The sequence below is a fragment of the Penicillium argentinense genome (assembly GCF_028826775.1).
Source record: "Penicillium argentinense strain IBT 30761 chromosome Unknown utg000002l_segment0_segment0, whole genome shotgun sequence".
Lineage (NCBI taxonomy): Eukaryota > Fungi > Ascomycota > Eurotiomycetes > Eurotiales > Aspergillaceae > Penicillium > Penicillium argentinense.
This window is the reverse complement of record NW_026622661.1, coordinates 1,167,975-1,182,967: the sequence shown is the minus strand read 5'-3', so window position 1 is coordinate 1,182,967 and position 14,993 is coordinate 1,167,975. Positions and strand designations below refer to the sequence as shown.

The 14,993-nt window shown below is 52.6% G+C and overlaps 5 protein-coding genes across 5 annotated transcripts; 4 read left to right on the top strand and 1 right to left on the bottom strand.

Annotated features, from left to right (window-relative positions):
- Positions 1-58: 58 nt before the first annotated feature.
- On the top strand, positions 59-3,029 carry orlA (putative alpha,alpha-trehalose-phosphate synthase subunit Tps2; the record flags this gene model as incomplete). Its single annotated transcript, XM_056613797.1, has 4 exons — positions 59-484; positions 553-696; positions 762-2,802; positions 2,863-3,029. 4 exons carry the CDS (start codon positions 59-61, stop codon positions 3,027-3,029), a joined length of 2,778 nt encoding a protein of 925 aa, XP_056478838.1.
- A 968-nt stretch (positions 3,030-3,997) lies between these two features.
- Positions 3,998-5,449, top strand: N7532_001302 (putative MFS monocarboxylate transporter; the record flags this gene model as incomplete). Its single annotated transcript, XM_056613796.1, has 1 exon — positions 3,998-5,449. The coding sequence occupies one exon, from the start codon at positions 3,998-4,000 to the stop codon at positions 5,447-5,449; it is 1,452 nt and encodes a 483-aa protein (XP_056478837.1).
- Positions 5,450-5,969: 520 nt separating this feature from the next.
- On the top strand, positions 5,970-6,913 carry N7532_001301 (PDGFA associated 1 family protein; the record flags this gene model as incomplete). Its single annotated transcript, XM_056613795.1, has 3 exons — positions 5,970-6,018; positions 6,090-6,157; positions 6,278-6,913. The coding sequence occupies 3 exons, from the start codon at positions 5,970-5,972 to the stop codon at positions 6,911-6,913; spliced, it is 753 nt and encodes a 250-aa protein (XP_056478836.1).
- A 409-nt stretch (positions 6,914-7,322) lies between these two features.
- On the bottom strand, positions 7,323-8,496 carry N7532_001300 (unc-50 family protein; the record flags this gene model as incomplete). The annotated part of the gene is made up of 5 exons (XM_056613794.1): positions 7,323-7,634; positions 7,701-8,038; positions 8,149-8,152; positions 8,228-8,327; positions 8,393-8,496. 5 exons carry the CDS (start codon positions 8,494-8,496, stop codon positions 7,323-7,325), a joined length of 858 nt encoding a protein of 285 aa, XP_056478835.1.
- Positions 8,497-8,906: 410 nt separating this feature from the next.
- Positions 8,907-14,267, top strand: N7532_001299 (Sec7 domain protein; the record flags this gene model as incomplete). The annotated part of the gene is made up of 6 exons (XM_056613793.1): positions 8,907-8,987; positions 9,321-9,505; positions 9,698-9,843; positions 9,984-11,169; positions 11,211-12,325; positions 12,376-14,267. 6 exons carry the CDS (start codon positions 8,907-8,909, stop codon positions 14,265-14,267), a joined length of 4,605 nt encoding a protein of 1,534 aa, XP_056478834.1.
- Between the last annotated feature and the right edge of the window lie 726 nt (positions 14,268-14,993).

The following is a 14,993-nucleotide window of genomic DNA, read 5'->3' as shown; positions in this document are numbered from 1 at the left end:
CGATGCAGTTGAATTGTCGGGAAAATTGCTTGTCTAAGATCATCGAACCCTTTACACCATGTCTGATCCACCGAGTCCCGCGCGTGTGCCAAAGGGGCAGCCAAACCCGGTGCTTGTCGGGCCAGGACTGCAAGCCTTGAAACATAATTCCTACTCCCAAGCTAGCGCTGCTACTCCCAGCTTGGATGCCGATAAAGTGCATCCAGTTGACAACAATGCGCCGTCATACTTCGCCAACATCCCGGGGACGAACACCGAGTCATTGGACACTTCGAAGTCGGCCTCGGCAGGGACCGCGCCTCTGAGAAAATCATCAGCAGGGGAAGACCTGCTGCGTCGGCTGAGCCTGACTGGGCATTCGTCGCCCATGTCACCTGAGATCGACCCCCGTACCGAACATCCTGGATTGCGACTGAGTGGTCGGTTGATCAGTGCCGCCTTTTGCATCCCTTACAAACTTCACTATCAACCGGGATCAGACTGGGTATGTGACTGAACACTTCTTCGTCTTCAGAAAGCGAGTGATTAAACTGACGATATATGTAACAACAGACTCTCAAACCACGATCAGGCACTTCCGCCCTCTTTGACTCATTCGCCCACTTAGCATCCGATAACACCCATTGGTCACACACCCTAGTGGGATGGACAGGTGAAGTTGAGCCGATTCTGGATAGCAAAGCCCCTCTCCAACAAGTCCCCATCAACGCGGCCGGTAAAATCCCCCCAGCTCCAGCAACGCGGCGATCCCTATCAACAAGGCGGCTGCGCCTGTTCCCGTCAATAAGGGACAACAACCGCCTTCGAATCCGTTGGTGGACGGGATCTCTGTTGGACGAGATGACCGAGAGAGGCTTGATAGCCAACTGAGAACCGGCCGATATGGTAAAATCTTGCCCGTTTGGCTGTCAGACGCACAAGAGGAGCCCCAGGACGCAGTTCTGCTCAAAGATCAAGGGCGATGGCGGCGATATGCCGAGAGGGAGTTATACCCTCTTTTGCATTACAAGCAGCATGGACCAACAGACGGCCGCTCTGAGCGGCGCTGGTGGGCTGACTACACTCGCTTGAACCAGTTGTTCGCAGATCGCATTGCGGCGGAATACCAAGAGGGCGACGTCGTGTGGATCCATGACTACCACCTATTCCTCCTCCCTAGCCTACTACGCCAGCGCGTCCCTAACATCTACATCGGTTTCTTTCTCCATTCCCCCTTCCCCAGCAGCGAGTTCGTGCGGTGTCTTGCCAAGCGCAAGGAAGTTCTGACCGGGGTTCTTGGCGCCAATATGCTCGGCTTTCAAACATTTTCCTACTCACGACACTTTTCCTCATGTTGCACACGGGTATTGGGCTTCGATTCTAATTCGGCTGGAGTCGACGCATACGGCGCTCACGTCGCCGTGGATGTCTTCCCCATTGGAATTGATGCACGCTCCATTCAAAGGGCCGCATTTGGGGCCCCGGATATCGAAAAGGCAGTGGTGGGCATTCGCAAACTATATGATGGGAAGAAAATCATTGTTGGGCGTGATCGACTGGACAGCATCCGAGGTGTGACACAAAAGTTACAAGCATTCGAAGTGTTCCTGGAGCGTTATCCAGAATGGAGAGACAAAGTTGTCCTCATCCAAGTCACTAGTCCGACAAGTGTCGAGGAAGAGAAGGAGGATCCCGAGAACAAGATTGCTGGCCAAATCTCTAACCTTGTGTCCACGATCAACGGTCGCTTCGGCTCATTGAGTTTCTCGCCCGTTCAATACTACCCACAGTACCTGTCACCGCGAGAATACTTCGCTCTCTTGCGAGTCGCTGATGTGGGTCTCATCACCACAGTTCGAGACGGCATGAACACCACTAGTCTTGAGTACATCGTTTGCCAGCAAAACAACCACAGCCCCCTCATCCTCTCGGAATTCTCTGGCACCGCGGGAACATTACCCAGTGCCATCCACATCAACCCGTGGGACTTGGTTGGTGTCGCAAATGCCGTCGACAAAGCCCTCAATATGCCCGCCGAGCAACGCAAGGAGCAGCATCTCAAGCTATACAAGCATGTCCTCACCAACACAGTTGCTACTTGGTCAAGACACTTCCTTGATCGTCTCTTGACGAACCTATCATCTTTCGACCAATCAGTCGCGACGCCCGCGCTTGATCGTGCCAAGGTTGTCAAGCAATACCGCAAGGCTCGCAAACGACTCTTCATGTTCGACTACGATGGCACCTTGACTCCTATTGTCAAGGACCCACAGGCGGCGATTCCATCTGACCGGGTTCTGCGTACGCTCAAGACTCTCGCGGCCGACCCTCGAAATGCGGTCTGGATCATTAGTGGGCGAGACCAGGCGTTCTTGGATGAATGGATGGGACACATCCCCGAATTGGGTCTCAGCGCAGAGCACGGTTGTTTCATTAGGCAGCCCCGCTCCGATGACTGGGAGAATTTGGCGGAACGAACAGACATGGCCTGGCAGAAGGAAGTCATCGAAGTTTTCCAGCACTTTACCGAGCGAACCCAAGGATCATTTATCGAGCGGAAACGAGTGGCACTGACTTGGCACTACCGTCGAGCTGATCCGGAGTACGGGGCGTTCCAGGCCCGTGAGTGTCGGAAGGCGCTCGAAGATACCGTTGCCAAACGATGGGCTGTGGAGGTGATGGCAGGCAAGGCCAATTTGGAAGTGAGACCAACTTTCGTCAATAAGGGATTTATCGCTACACGCCTGGTGAACGAGTATGGTACAGAGCCCGGGAAGGCGCCTGAATTCATTTTGTGCTCAGGTGATGATTTCACCGACGAAGGTACGTAATCAGAACATTTCTCACTGACGACCTATCATATACCAACAATATTCTTTGCAGATATGTTTCGTGCTCTCAAGCAATTCGACCTTCCCCGGGAGCATGTGTATTCGGTGACGGTCGGTGCTAGCTCGAAGCAAACAAACGCTAGCTGGCATTTGCTCGAGCCTGCGGACGTGATCGGTACTCTGCAACTACTGAACAGCAGCTCGAACCAAGAAAAATGAGCTATGCAACCAGCCGGGCCGAACTTACCTGCACCGGCCTTGGCATGGGGTCCCTCCCTGTCTCTGGGGTAAGGCCGACTTGGCTCGGACTTAGTCTTACCCATGCCTGTTCGAACGGATCAGGCCAAGTCATTCCCCACATAAATTCACGCCCGTATACGAATGACCCTTATCGGGGCTGGTGGACGGTGTTTTCTTATTCACTCTTATAGCTTCGGTTCTTTTTCTTGCTTGGGGGTTTTTGCTGGCGTATTTGGATCATTGTTAGGTCGCTGGTCCTCTGGCTTCTTGCTTTCTCGTTTTAATCCTTGACATAGATGCATAAGCCTTGATGTAAAGACATTAGATTAGCGTGGCAAATAGGATATGGCTTCTCCCCAAAAACCCGTGTTGTTACGGCATCCGAAGCCGGGGCTCCTCGTTTTGCGGGGACAGACAGGCACCGTCATTCCCCGCGGGGATGACGTGCCGACTTAGTCCTATCTTGTTGGGTATCTTATGAATCGTGCATATTCATGTCTATGCGGGTCTATTCTACACTAATTTGAACATCTTCCACGCCTAGAGCATATAAGTCTGGAATCTGTAGGGCTGCTCATGGTCAATGCGGGCCAGTCTTCGGATGTGGCTTTCGGAAGTTATTGCGTTCGGCAATCTGTGCGAATTACCGGCGGGCCTGAAACGATCGGCACAAAGCCCGTTGGAGGGTTCCAACTCAACTAACTGCTCGGGAAATTTTTTTCGGAAACAATGACTCAGTTGCGTTCGGTCTCTTTATTTTTCAGCCGGTTTTGGGGTCCCATTAATATTAATTAGCTTGAACCCCGCCTCCGCGCCTTCTTGCCTTCAAAATTCTTACCCCGAAGTGTTGCTGTTGTCGCGCAGAGTCATGATATCCGACTTTTTTGATCGCCTCGTTTTCTCCTTCTCCTAAGTGACTGGGGAAGTCCCTGTTACAATTAGTGACTATGGCCGATACCTCGGCCCTCCATAATCAAGAGAAACGGTCAAGCAGTGTCGTCGAGGAAAAGGACTTCCATTTCGCAAATGATAGCACCCATGATCCCCGTTCTCTCGAAGCCAATGATCATAATCATTCCGATGATGATGACTCGACCATTGAAGACTGTGTCGTTGATTTGACCCAAGTACCAACAAACTCCAGCGCTGTGGCTCGTACCCTCTCTGTCGTTCGAACACGCGAATCTGGAAAAGACCTCGGCCCCCCGCCGGACGGAGGCTTGCAGGCTTGGACGCAGGTGGCTCTGGGTCATTTGATTATCTTTAATACCTGGGGGTATATAAATAGTTTCGGTGTCTTCCAAACATACTATACATCGCACTTGAACCGCGCGCCGTCGGATATCTCCTGGGTTGGCAGTATCCAGATCTTCCTGCTATTTTTCATCGGAACATTCTCTGGGCGTGCCACAGATGCCGGTTACTTTCGCTTTACGCTGACCGTTGGCGCAACTCTCGAGTGTTTCTGCATCTTCATGACTTCGCTTTGCACGGAGTATTGGCAGCTTTTCCTGGCCCAGGGCTTGGGACAGGGGATCGGTTGTGGTCTGATGTTTTGTCCAACTCTGGCGCTGATTTCGACTTATTTCGTGAGACGCCGTGGTATTGCGCTTGGACTTGTGGCTTCGGGCTCTGCGACGGGTGGTCTCGTCTTTCCGGCTGTTGTCATGCGTCTCTTGCCGCGCATTGGATATGGGTGGACAATGCGTGTTCTGGGCTTCATTTCCCTGGCGACCCTCATTCCGTGCTTGGTTTTCTTCAAGCAGCGTCTGCCGCCGAGGAAGAGTGGCCCGATTGTTGAGTGGGCGGCTTTCAAGGAGCCTTCTTACCTGCTCTTTGCTATCGGCATGTTCCTCAATTTTTGGGGGCTGTATGTCGCTTTCTTCTATGTTGGCAGCTTCAGTCGCAACATTATCGGTGTTTCGGAGACTATCTCGATCGATCTGCTCATGGTCATGAATGGCGTTGGACTCGTCGGTCGTTTGGTCCCTAATTTCCTGGCGGATCAGTTCACCGGCCCATTGAATCTGTTGATTCCATTCAGTGGCGCGACGGCCCTGGTGGCCTTCTGCTGGGCGGCTGTGAAAGGTATGTCGGGGCTCTGGGCTTTTGCGGTGTTCTATGGTTTGTCTGCCGCTGGTATTCAGTCGCTGTTCCCCGCCACTCTGAGTACCCTGACATCAGACTTGAAGAAGACCGGCGTGCGGATGGGCATGGTTCTCAGTGTTGTCGCAGTGGCCGCACTGATCGGGTCGCCGATTGCTGGCGCGCTGGTGCAGCTTGATGATGGCAATTATCTGTATGCGCAGATGTTCATGGGCAGTGCAATCATCGCAGGCACCTTGACCTTGATCGGGGCTCGAGTGGTCAAAGTGGGCACGGGCATCACACGTGTGTAAAGCGACTCGATCATTTTTTCCCTCCTTGCATTAAAATTGGATAGATCCGTCTATAGATTGTAAATTGATGGCCTCATTAATCAAGGAGTCGCATACGCGCCATTTGCATTATTGGGATATTCTTTTCGATTGAGATGTGATTAGATATTTAGGAGGGAATCCCCCCACCGGCAAACTGATTAATGCTGGTGCGGTGACTCGCCAACTCGCTCCGCAATCTCGACATTGTTCCGTCTTCATCAATCGCTGCTGTTGTCGCGGTAAGTCCAGATTGCCTTCTAGCTCCCTTTTTGCCTCTTTTCTGCCTGGGCGCTTCTTTTTCCCCTTGCCAGCCGCGCTGCAAAGTCCACCCCACTTTGCCCCTCCATTCCCGGTTTGACTGCGCTGGTGTATGCCTGATCACCGTGACTCAAAGACGAGAGAAGCTGATTCAAATTGGAACAGTCGCTAGTGGCCTCCAACAGTCCTTTCTCAACGAATACATACAAACGACCCGATCCCTCTCAATCTAGATTTAAATATGGCGCCCCGCGGTCGTGGAGGGAAGTTCTCCAAGCCCTCGCGAGGAGGTATGATCGCGTGCACCAGAGCTCACCACAAAACCCCCGGACGCTGGAGCTCACCCAAGCTTGGAATTTAGGAGGCAAAAAGTTCAGTCGGGACGTACAGCCTACCGATAAGGACGGAAACCCAGTTGGCCTTTGGCGCGTACGTTTGCACCCTTACAACCTGGATTGGAATTGAAACCTTCAGCTTTTCATTCCACTGGCTATTCTGCCACAGATCTCGGACGATTCGAAGCTTACACCACAATCGGCATGTTAATAGGACCCCGACGACGAGATCCCTTCATCTAACGAGGAGGAGGAGGAGTCATCAGAGGAGAGCTCGGAGGAAGAAAGCGACGAAGCCGCCACCGGAAATGGCGACCAACCCACCGCTGCCGCAGCAGAGCAAACCCGTGAGGCTCGTCGCGCTGCTGCGAAGGCCAAGAAACAGGCTGCCCTGGCAAAGCGCAACAAGGGTCCCGCACAGCCGGGCGACCTTCCTCCCTCAGACTCCGAGGAAGACGAAGACCTGCCCGCAAACCCCAACCACACGGCCAAGTCCCGCTCCCAACTCGTGACGAACGATGATGATTCAGATGAGAAGCCCAAGAAGAAGGTCGTTAAGGATCTGTCGCAGCTGTCGCGCCGTGAGCGTGAAGCGATCGAGGCTCAGCAAGCGCGCGAGCGGTACCTGAAGCTGCACGCTGAGGGCAAGACTGAGGAAGCGAGGTCTGATCTTGCTCGTTTGGCGATCATTCGGGAACAGCGTGAGGCGGAGCGCGAGAGGAAGTTGGCTGAAAAGGAAGAGAAGGAAGAGCAGGCCAAGCAGCGGGCTGCGGCTATTAAGGAACGGGAGGAAAAGCTCCGTGCTGCGGCTGCTGGTAAGGTGAAGAAAAGTGGCGGCAAGAAGAAATAAACATGCCGTGTCTTTGAGCTGCTCGGAGTGACGAATGATACCAAATCTATGCCATCATGATAAAATGTTGACCTGATCTCGGTGTTCAAGACGATGCGAACCGAGTTGAAACTTGATAGGACAAAGAGAAATATTATGATATTGGGATCTATAACACACGTAGAGTAGAAAGTAAAGAGCAGATATGCCTGGTCCCCTTGTAAATCATAAGAAATTCATGTACACCGACGCCGCCCCCAATCAAAAATTAAGAGACAAGAATTACTCTTTTCGATGCATAGCTAAGAGATCAGAGAGAAAGGAAAATGAATGGTTTCATACATGGGGCGTGGAATCAAAGCCCCCAAGGTTTTCAAGAAAGGCGAGCTGGTAAATTAGCCAGGAAATATTCAAGTGCGTATGCATCCATTTAAACGCCCCAGAACAGACCCTCGACGCCCCAGCCATCCATGACAATGCCCCAGCCGGCGATAAGGCTAACAAGCCAGAGGAGGGCGAAAATCAGAATGGGAACCAGAAGAAGCTCCGTGTTATGCAGGAAGGGCAAAGCATTGTAGCCCAGGAAAGTAATGTAAGTGTAGTAAATCAAGGCGGAGAGGTAGAGTGTGTTTCCGAGGAAGGTGGCGAAGAAATTGGTCGGGTTGCGGGTGAGGATGGGGAGGAGGAAGAATTGCACGACATAGAGGTGTAGGTAGAGCGGGAAAAATGCACGGTTAGAGACCTAGATGAAGCGTCGAAAGCGTCAGAGGGTGATTGTTTCAGACTTCAAGGCAAAGGGCATGCTTACGTCGAAGCAGTATCCAAACTCCAGCTGGTCCTTCTCTCCCAGCTGCATAAACAGTCCCTGCGCAGCACCCCGTCGGCGGCCTCGAGAGCCGCGCAAGCCAGTCAGAGAGGCTGCGGCGCCATTGGGGCCGAAGAGACGGCCAATGACGAAATAGCCGATGGTTGAGATCAAGAGGGACGACCCGATGAAATGAAGAAAGACGAAGAGGAGCGACAGGCGGACAATGGCGCCAAATGAAGGAGTGTAAGCCAACCCCCATGCGAGAGCTGTGACGAGAAGGAAGAATGAAAGGAGGTAGGTGAAGGACGGATCAGGGCGATGCCATGTGTTTTTGGTCTCTGGAATCGAGTCAATCGGGGTTCGATAAAGGAATGGTAATTGAAAAATTGCTTGTGGAGATTGCAATATTCCGGCAACGTCTGTATCGGAGGTGTGCGATATCACTTACGTTTCTATATCGCCGAGAACGAAACAGTTAGCATGAGGCTATTGCTTGCCGCGCTGGCGGAGTCCGCCGAATGACTTACATGGTAGTAGATGGACTTGAATACTTTCTTGGGGGCAATGAGCAATGAGGTCATCTCCCAGATTGCCATCTCAAAGTCCATTTGGGGAAACTTGAATAGTCTGGTGATATGGTCAGTCAGTACCTTCGGTGGTCCCCCTCTATCTTTACCAGAAGGTAGCTCTACCTCTTGAAGAAGCGCGGCATGCGCACGCTGGATCCGCGGCTGGGGGTCGAGCCGAAATTGGTCGGCCCGACATGTTGACGAGGAACAGAGATGTGCGGGTTCATTGTCGAGGCCCGTTCTGGTTAGGAACCGGGGGTCATGGAGTTTGGAGAGACTCGGTCGACGTGTCGGGGGTTATGTCATCTCATATCACGTGTTCAGGCACGGAGTACACAGGCACATATCTTCTACCTACTAGAGCCGAATAATTTCTCACATCTAATAATACTAGTGCGAGGTAGTTTGTTGGCTCCTGGGAAATTCATACAATGAAATAAATATTCCTCTAGACCTCGGCGTCTATTCTTTGGGCCCCTCCAACCTGGTGACAATCAACTGTGCTCTCAAGCCCACTCTGAACCCGTGGCCCGCAGTGGACAGGGTCTGGACGTAGAACTCCACGACTGCATATGAAAGTGCTCCATCGGACCTGGAAAGATCATCTGCGAGGGGTGCAGATTCATTGAATCACGACATGCTTCGATTCGACCTCAGCGTGCCAGTCAGCGCCCACTTTCGTATCGGGCGTTCAAGCGGTCTCGATGCGAGCATGAAAGTATAAAATATACAATCGAACACATGTATTGACAATGCCGGATAGATCGATCTATCGATTCGGAGAGATTCACAGTAAAACCCCTTCACGACGTCAATTGCATTTTTCGCCGCCGCGATGCATCACATTGGCATCTGCATGCCATACCAACCTTGGCCGAGTCCCATGTAACTCGGTGCATGGACTGAGCGCGAGACCCCCGTTAGACTCCACCGGGCTCCACAAGCGTCAGGATCGGCTGCCAGGTCGCGCAGGTCTGGAGGAAGCAGACGAGGAGTCAGAAACAGCAAGTCGAGTAGGGCATGTAAGTGTAGAGCTGTCTGAAAAAATCAGTATTTGAAAAAGCCGGACCAAGCGCATCGAACTTCCTCCCCCTCTCCCCTGAATTGGTCCTTGACCAGCGCAGAGAGCATCGGAGAAGAGATCAGGGATAAACGAGTCTCCTCATTTCCCCTGTTTCGACTGATCCCCCGTTTCATCCCACCCCCCGAATATAACTCTGCCGGGAACACCACGTTGTGCGTTCGAATTGTTCTCTTTTTGCGTTCCTCGGGCCCATTGAACTCAAATCGGGAGTTTGGTTCTCGAGTTCCACTTTTGGTTCCTTCCTCAGGAGTTCGTCCCGCCCCCGGGTTCCTCTCGACTTTCTTCCCACCTCATAAAAGTGCTCCAGGGTCGGCCCCGTTGCCAATCCGCTGCTCTGCACGCAGTCGCCCCCTTGCGTCGCCCGGGACATGCGATGACCCTCTGAACTTTCTCCCCCGTGCTTCAATTCGGACCCGCGAGCACGTCAAGCTCCGCCCATCCCACTCCTTGGGCAACGACAGCTCCGATCTTCGAGCCTTGGGCATTGTCGGTACGTGCCAACGCAGAGCCCCGCCAGGCGTACCGGGTGCCTTGATTACTCGGCGACGCAATTCCGCTGGCACCTGGACCCTGCCCTGACGGTCACACCTCGACCCGTACAACGAGAGGCGAACTAACCCAGGTTTCTAGTGACAATGTCTCAGCAACGCGACGCATATGCCGCCGGCTCCCCTCCTCGAACTCCTCCCTCTCAGACAGCGAAGTATAGACCGAAACGAGGATACAATCGCCCGTCCATCCGTGACGCCTTCCCGGACACCGCTGCCGCCCTGGAGAATGCGCCGAGGGCGAGCGAGTCGGGGGACGAACGAGACCCGCATGACCTGTCTCTGTCTCCGAAGCATGCTGCCCGCACTTCCGTTGTAGACAATATGCTATTGTCGCTAGATCAATTCGCCCCAGGATCATCAGTGCTGGAAGACTATCGATTGTTTAATTCCGCCTTTGAGACCGAGTCTACCCATGGCCGATACCGCGGCCACACATTTTCTTCGTCAATGTCTTCGGAAGCCGACTATGGATATGAAGACAGCAGCAGCCGCTACAATACCATCACAGCCAAGGGTCGGCGAAGTAACAGTAGTTCGAACTACCAAACTGCCCCGAGGAGGATGGGCAGTGCTCGAGGAGACGCGATGAGTATTCGATCAGGTGCTGGGACCATACCGAGATCCAACGACGTTCGCAAAGGTAGTAAAGGAAGCGCCTCCGCCGCCGATTATTCATACACAATGCCCAGAGGACGAGCGGACTCGGGAGCTATGGATCGACGCTCGGAGAGCTTCGATTGTGGCCCTCAGAAAGCGTTTATGCCTTACGGTGATCTCACTACCAGCCAGGATACGATGTACGACGACGATGCAGCACCGACTCCAAGTGTGCCAGCCGGACCTCGCAAGGTTCATGATTATCGGACTCCCACTGGCAATGCATCGCGTACACCTGTGGCATCGCGGCGAAACAGTGTCAAATCTGCGCAGGCTCCTCAGGTGCGCAAAAACCGCCCTGACAACATCGGCACTGGGGCTTTGAAGGTTCGCGATAGTGATTTCCAACTGTCGGTTGACACGGATCTTGATATGCCCCCAGCTATGCCCGCGTCGTTGGACCCGCCCGCTCCAAGCCCGACGATTTCATATAATAAAGCAGCCTTCCCTCAGCCGGAGCCATCAGCTACGTCAACGACCACAACTATTACGGCCATGAACAGCAACGGCAACACGAGCAACAGCACCTCCAATGGTACCAAAGAACGCCCGGGCTTCTTCCGCCGTGTGTTTGGCTCCGCGAAGACTTCATCTCCGACTCCTACAGAGTCTCCGAGTCTGCAAGCGAATGACCTGTCATATCTGCAAGAGGTCGAAAAAAGGATTCCACTACTGCGGCCCCCAATTTGAAGAACCGGGGACCACCACCGAAAAGCTCAGCTGGAACAGCACCGGCTACTCGCAACGGGCCTCCACACCTGGTTAAACAGAAGTCTTCGTTTTTCCGAAGGCGCAAGAAGTCCGTGGTGGACAACGTTCCGCCGCCGATTGTGCTGCCACAGGATATTGCACCTCACACTTTGGACACCGCGAAGCCAGAGCCAAGCCCCGTCAGTAGTCTGCGACAGGCTATGAATTCCTACATGGCCGACGGTACACCCGCCAACTCGGATCAAAAAGAGAACCGCGAAGGTAGTAAACTAGCCCGGGAACCATTGTCTTTGCAGACTCAGAAGCCACGAGAAAGTGTCTCGGCTCCTGGAGGTGGTCCCAAGGCTAAGCAGAGTCTGCAGCCGCCGGCTTCTTCCCGTGGCCAGGATCGCTCACCGCTAGCAGATGGTCGTGGCACGCTTGATAGCACTCTAAAATATATCGAGGTGGAGTCCGATGCGTCTGCCGAATCCCCCTTGCAGGAGAAGAGTACGAACTCTGCGTCATCGGCCATGCTGTCACCGGTTGCAGAGGATTTCTCCCGCCAACTCAAGATTTCCACCACGACAGATGCTTCGCAAGATAGCCTGGCAAAGGGCAAGCTGGCTCTTCCCTCAGACAGCAATGTTCCTGAATCACCTGCCGTCTCCGAAGTTTCTCACTATCAGACTGCATCTAATACTCCTGTGATCAAGTCTGAGGAGCCCAAAGCAATTGACGATTCCGAAGACAAAATGGATGGCCCTGGTGATGCGGTTGAGGATGGCCCTTCTGCGGCTGACCGCGAGCAAGCCCAGAAACTCTTCGATAGCCAGGATCAGGTCGTGGGCAGTGAACCTGCTGCTGCTTGGCTGGGTGACCCCGATCGAGCGACAGTCCGTGAGGCTTATATGCGTCTCTTCAACTGGTCTAACCTCAATATTCTCGCCGCCCTCCGAAGTCTCTGTGAGCGCTTGGTACTGAAGGGTGAAACTCAGCAGGTCGACCGAGTCTTGGATGCATTCTCCAACCGATGGTGCGATTGTAACCCGAGTCATGGGTTCAAGGCTACTGGTAAGTTGAATTCTCTGCTCAATAGGTCTCCCTTTCTAACAAACCCAAAGATGTTGTCCACACTGTCTGCTACTCTCTTCTGTTACTGAACACCGACTTGCACTTGGCCGATATTGATTCGAAAATGACCAAATCACAATTCGTCAGAAACACCATGCCTACAATTCACCGAGTTGCGATGGATGCCGCGCCCGAAGGATTTGAGACATTGCGACCTGTCAACCGCTCCAAAACAGCAAACTCAGAATCCGCTCCTACCCCCACGTCCGCTCGCTCGTCGACTTTTCCCAACGATGTTAGCCGCAGTTCATTAGATATAGACAACTCCGGACGCAACACCGCAGACAGTGATGCGGGTCCATTGGTCAACACTCCTTTCACGGGAACCGTCAGGGCCTGGGAGCAACAGGTCGAAGCGGTCTTGAAGGATTTCTATACATCTATTCAAAAGGAAAGACTTCCTCTGCATGGTGCACAGCCCGGGAAAGAAATCTCACGAATGAGCTCCAACAATTTCCTCGGCCCGTCTTCCAGCACTCTTCGAAGAAGCCCGAGCACGATCAGCAAAAGCGGCTCCGACATCTTCCCTCGCGGCCGATCCGCTGATTCTCGCCATGGAGCTGCACGGTGGTCCTCCAAACCCCGTTCCCGGGGTGCCAGGTTGTACCCTCCATCCATTATGGGCTCCAGCCGCACAAGTCTGGACGATCAGTCTTCTGTTTGGAGCCCTACTGCATCGAGCACTTGGAGCAAGTATTCATTGGGTAAATTCACATCCGCTTCAGTGGACTCGTTCGGCTCGGAGTTCCCCCGTGGTGAATATCAGCAGTCAATTGGCTTTGCCAATGCACTGAGTCAGGCAATCATCCGCGAAGACTCGGCCACGTCCGTTTACAGTTATGATGAACCCGAACGGACGACCCCTCTTCTCGAAGATGAAACACTGGCTTTGGCCGGTGCTCCGTGGGCTAAAGAGGGTAGCGTAAAACACAAGCACCATCTCGATGCAGTTGACAAGCGTGCCAAGGATCGCAACTGGAACGATTGTTTCGCCGTAATCCAGCAGGGTTGGATGCGCCTGTTCTCGTTTAACAATGCTTCCAAATCAATGCGCATGAAGGCAAAGCAGCGTGGTGGTGTTGTTGTCGGAGGCGGCAACTGGACAGAAAACGCAGATGAGATTTGGAAATTCATGCTTCGACAAACAATCGCCAGTGCCCTCCCGCCACCAGGGTATTCGAAATCCCGTCCTCACGTTTGGGCTCTAAGTCTACCCACCGGTGCGGTCCACCTTTTCCAAGCTGGTACCCCCGAAATCGTGCGAGAGTTCGTCTCTACGGCCAATTACTGGAGTGCAAGACTCTCCAAGGAACCTCTTGTCGGCGGGATCAGTAACATTGAGTATGGATGGAGTGATGCTGTCATCAACGGCGCTCTCGTTAACTCCGAGAACCGATCCCCGCCAACATCATCCGGTGCCCACCGACCGAGTATCCAGAGTTCCATCCGCAGTTCCATTGATCAGGGTACTGTTCGACCCAAGTTACCCGCTGACAGGGTAAATATCAGTGACTGGAGCCCACCACAGCAAAGCATGGCTGCTTCCAACCTCACCGAAGAAGATCAAATGAAGGCTCTTCAGGCCTATGTGAAGAATGTTGAAGATGATCTCCAGAGACACAATGAATTGCGTCCAGCAATGAATCTAGCCTTCTCGCCCAGGCATCCGAATTCGACAAAGGCCATGGCGAACTGGGAACGAAAGTCGTCCTATCTTCTCCGTGAGATTGTCAAGTTCAGGACTTATATCGATTCGCTCCGGAATGCGATTAATTGCAAGGAGAAGATCTATGCTTCTTCAAACAATTACTATAATAAGTCGGATGAGGCTGCTGGGGATGGTGAGCAGCAACAGGAACAGCAACCCCCTGTTTCCGCTTGATCGTGTTCATTCGCCCGAGATGTCTTTCTGCATCATGTCTATATCGCCTTTCTTCTTCGCTTTCATTTTTTTCACTTTTCCCCCTTTTCTTTTACGACTACTCCGCCCTTCTTGATGCACACGTTGTATATAATACCCCCCCCCCCCCCCAACACCAAATTAGGGGATTCCGTTCCGGGATACATACCTTCCAAAAGCGACCCACAGCTTCTTTCATACATTTGCTCCGGCTTGACATGTATTTCTTTTCTTCCTACGCCCTTTTTTATTTTTCCTCTTTCTTTTCGGCCCGTGGCTTACACAGCCTCCCCTTCTTGGTATCTTATATTCGTTTTTTCATGGTTGGTTGGATCATCCTGTTTAATGCTTGGGACTACGATGCGATTGAAGTTATGGATACCATGATTGCTTTTTTGAATATAATCGCAATTTCTGCCTTGAATGTTCTTCTATAAATTATGTAGCCTGAATGAAGATTGCGACTGACTGCAGCGTAGCCTGGACGTCCTTTTCTCCTACGATATTACGTATCACTTCAACCTAAAGCTCATGTTATGCAAAGAGTATCCGATTATCTGTTTGTCTAGCGCTGGTTTTGTTTAATTCGATCATTAAAGAGCTGCAAAAACGCCTCCAAGGCTGGGTGGTAACAGTAGCAGCAAGAATTACAAAGAAAAACGTCAATTATCCGCCCTTTACCAAAAACCACGGCTGTAGAAAATGCTC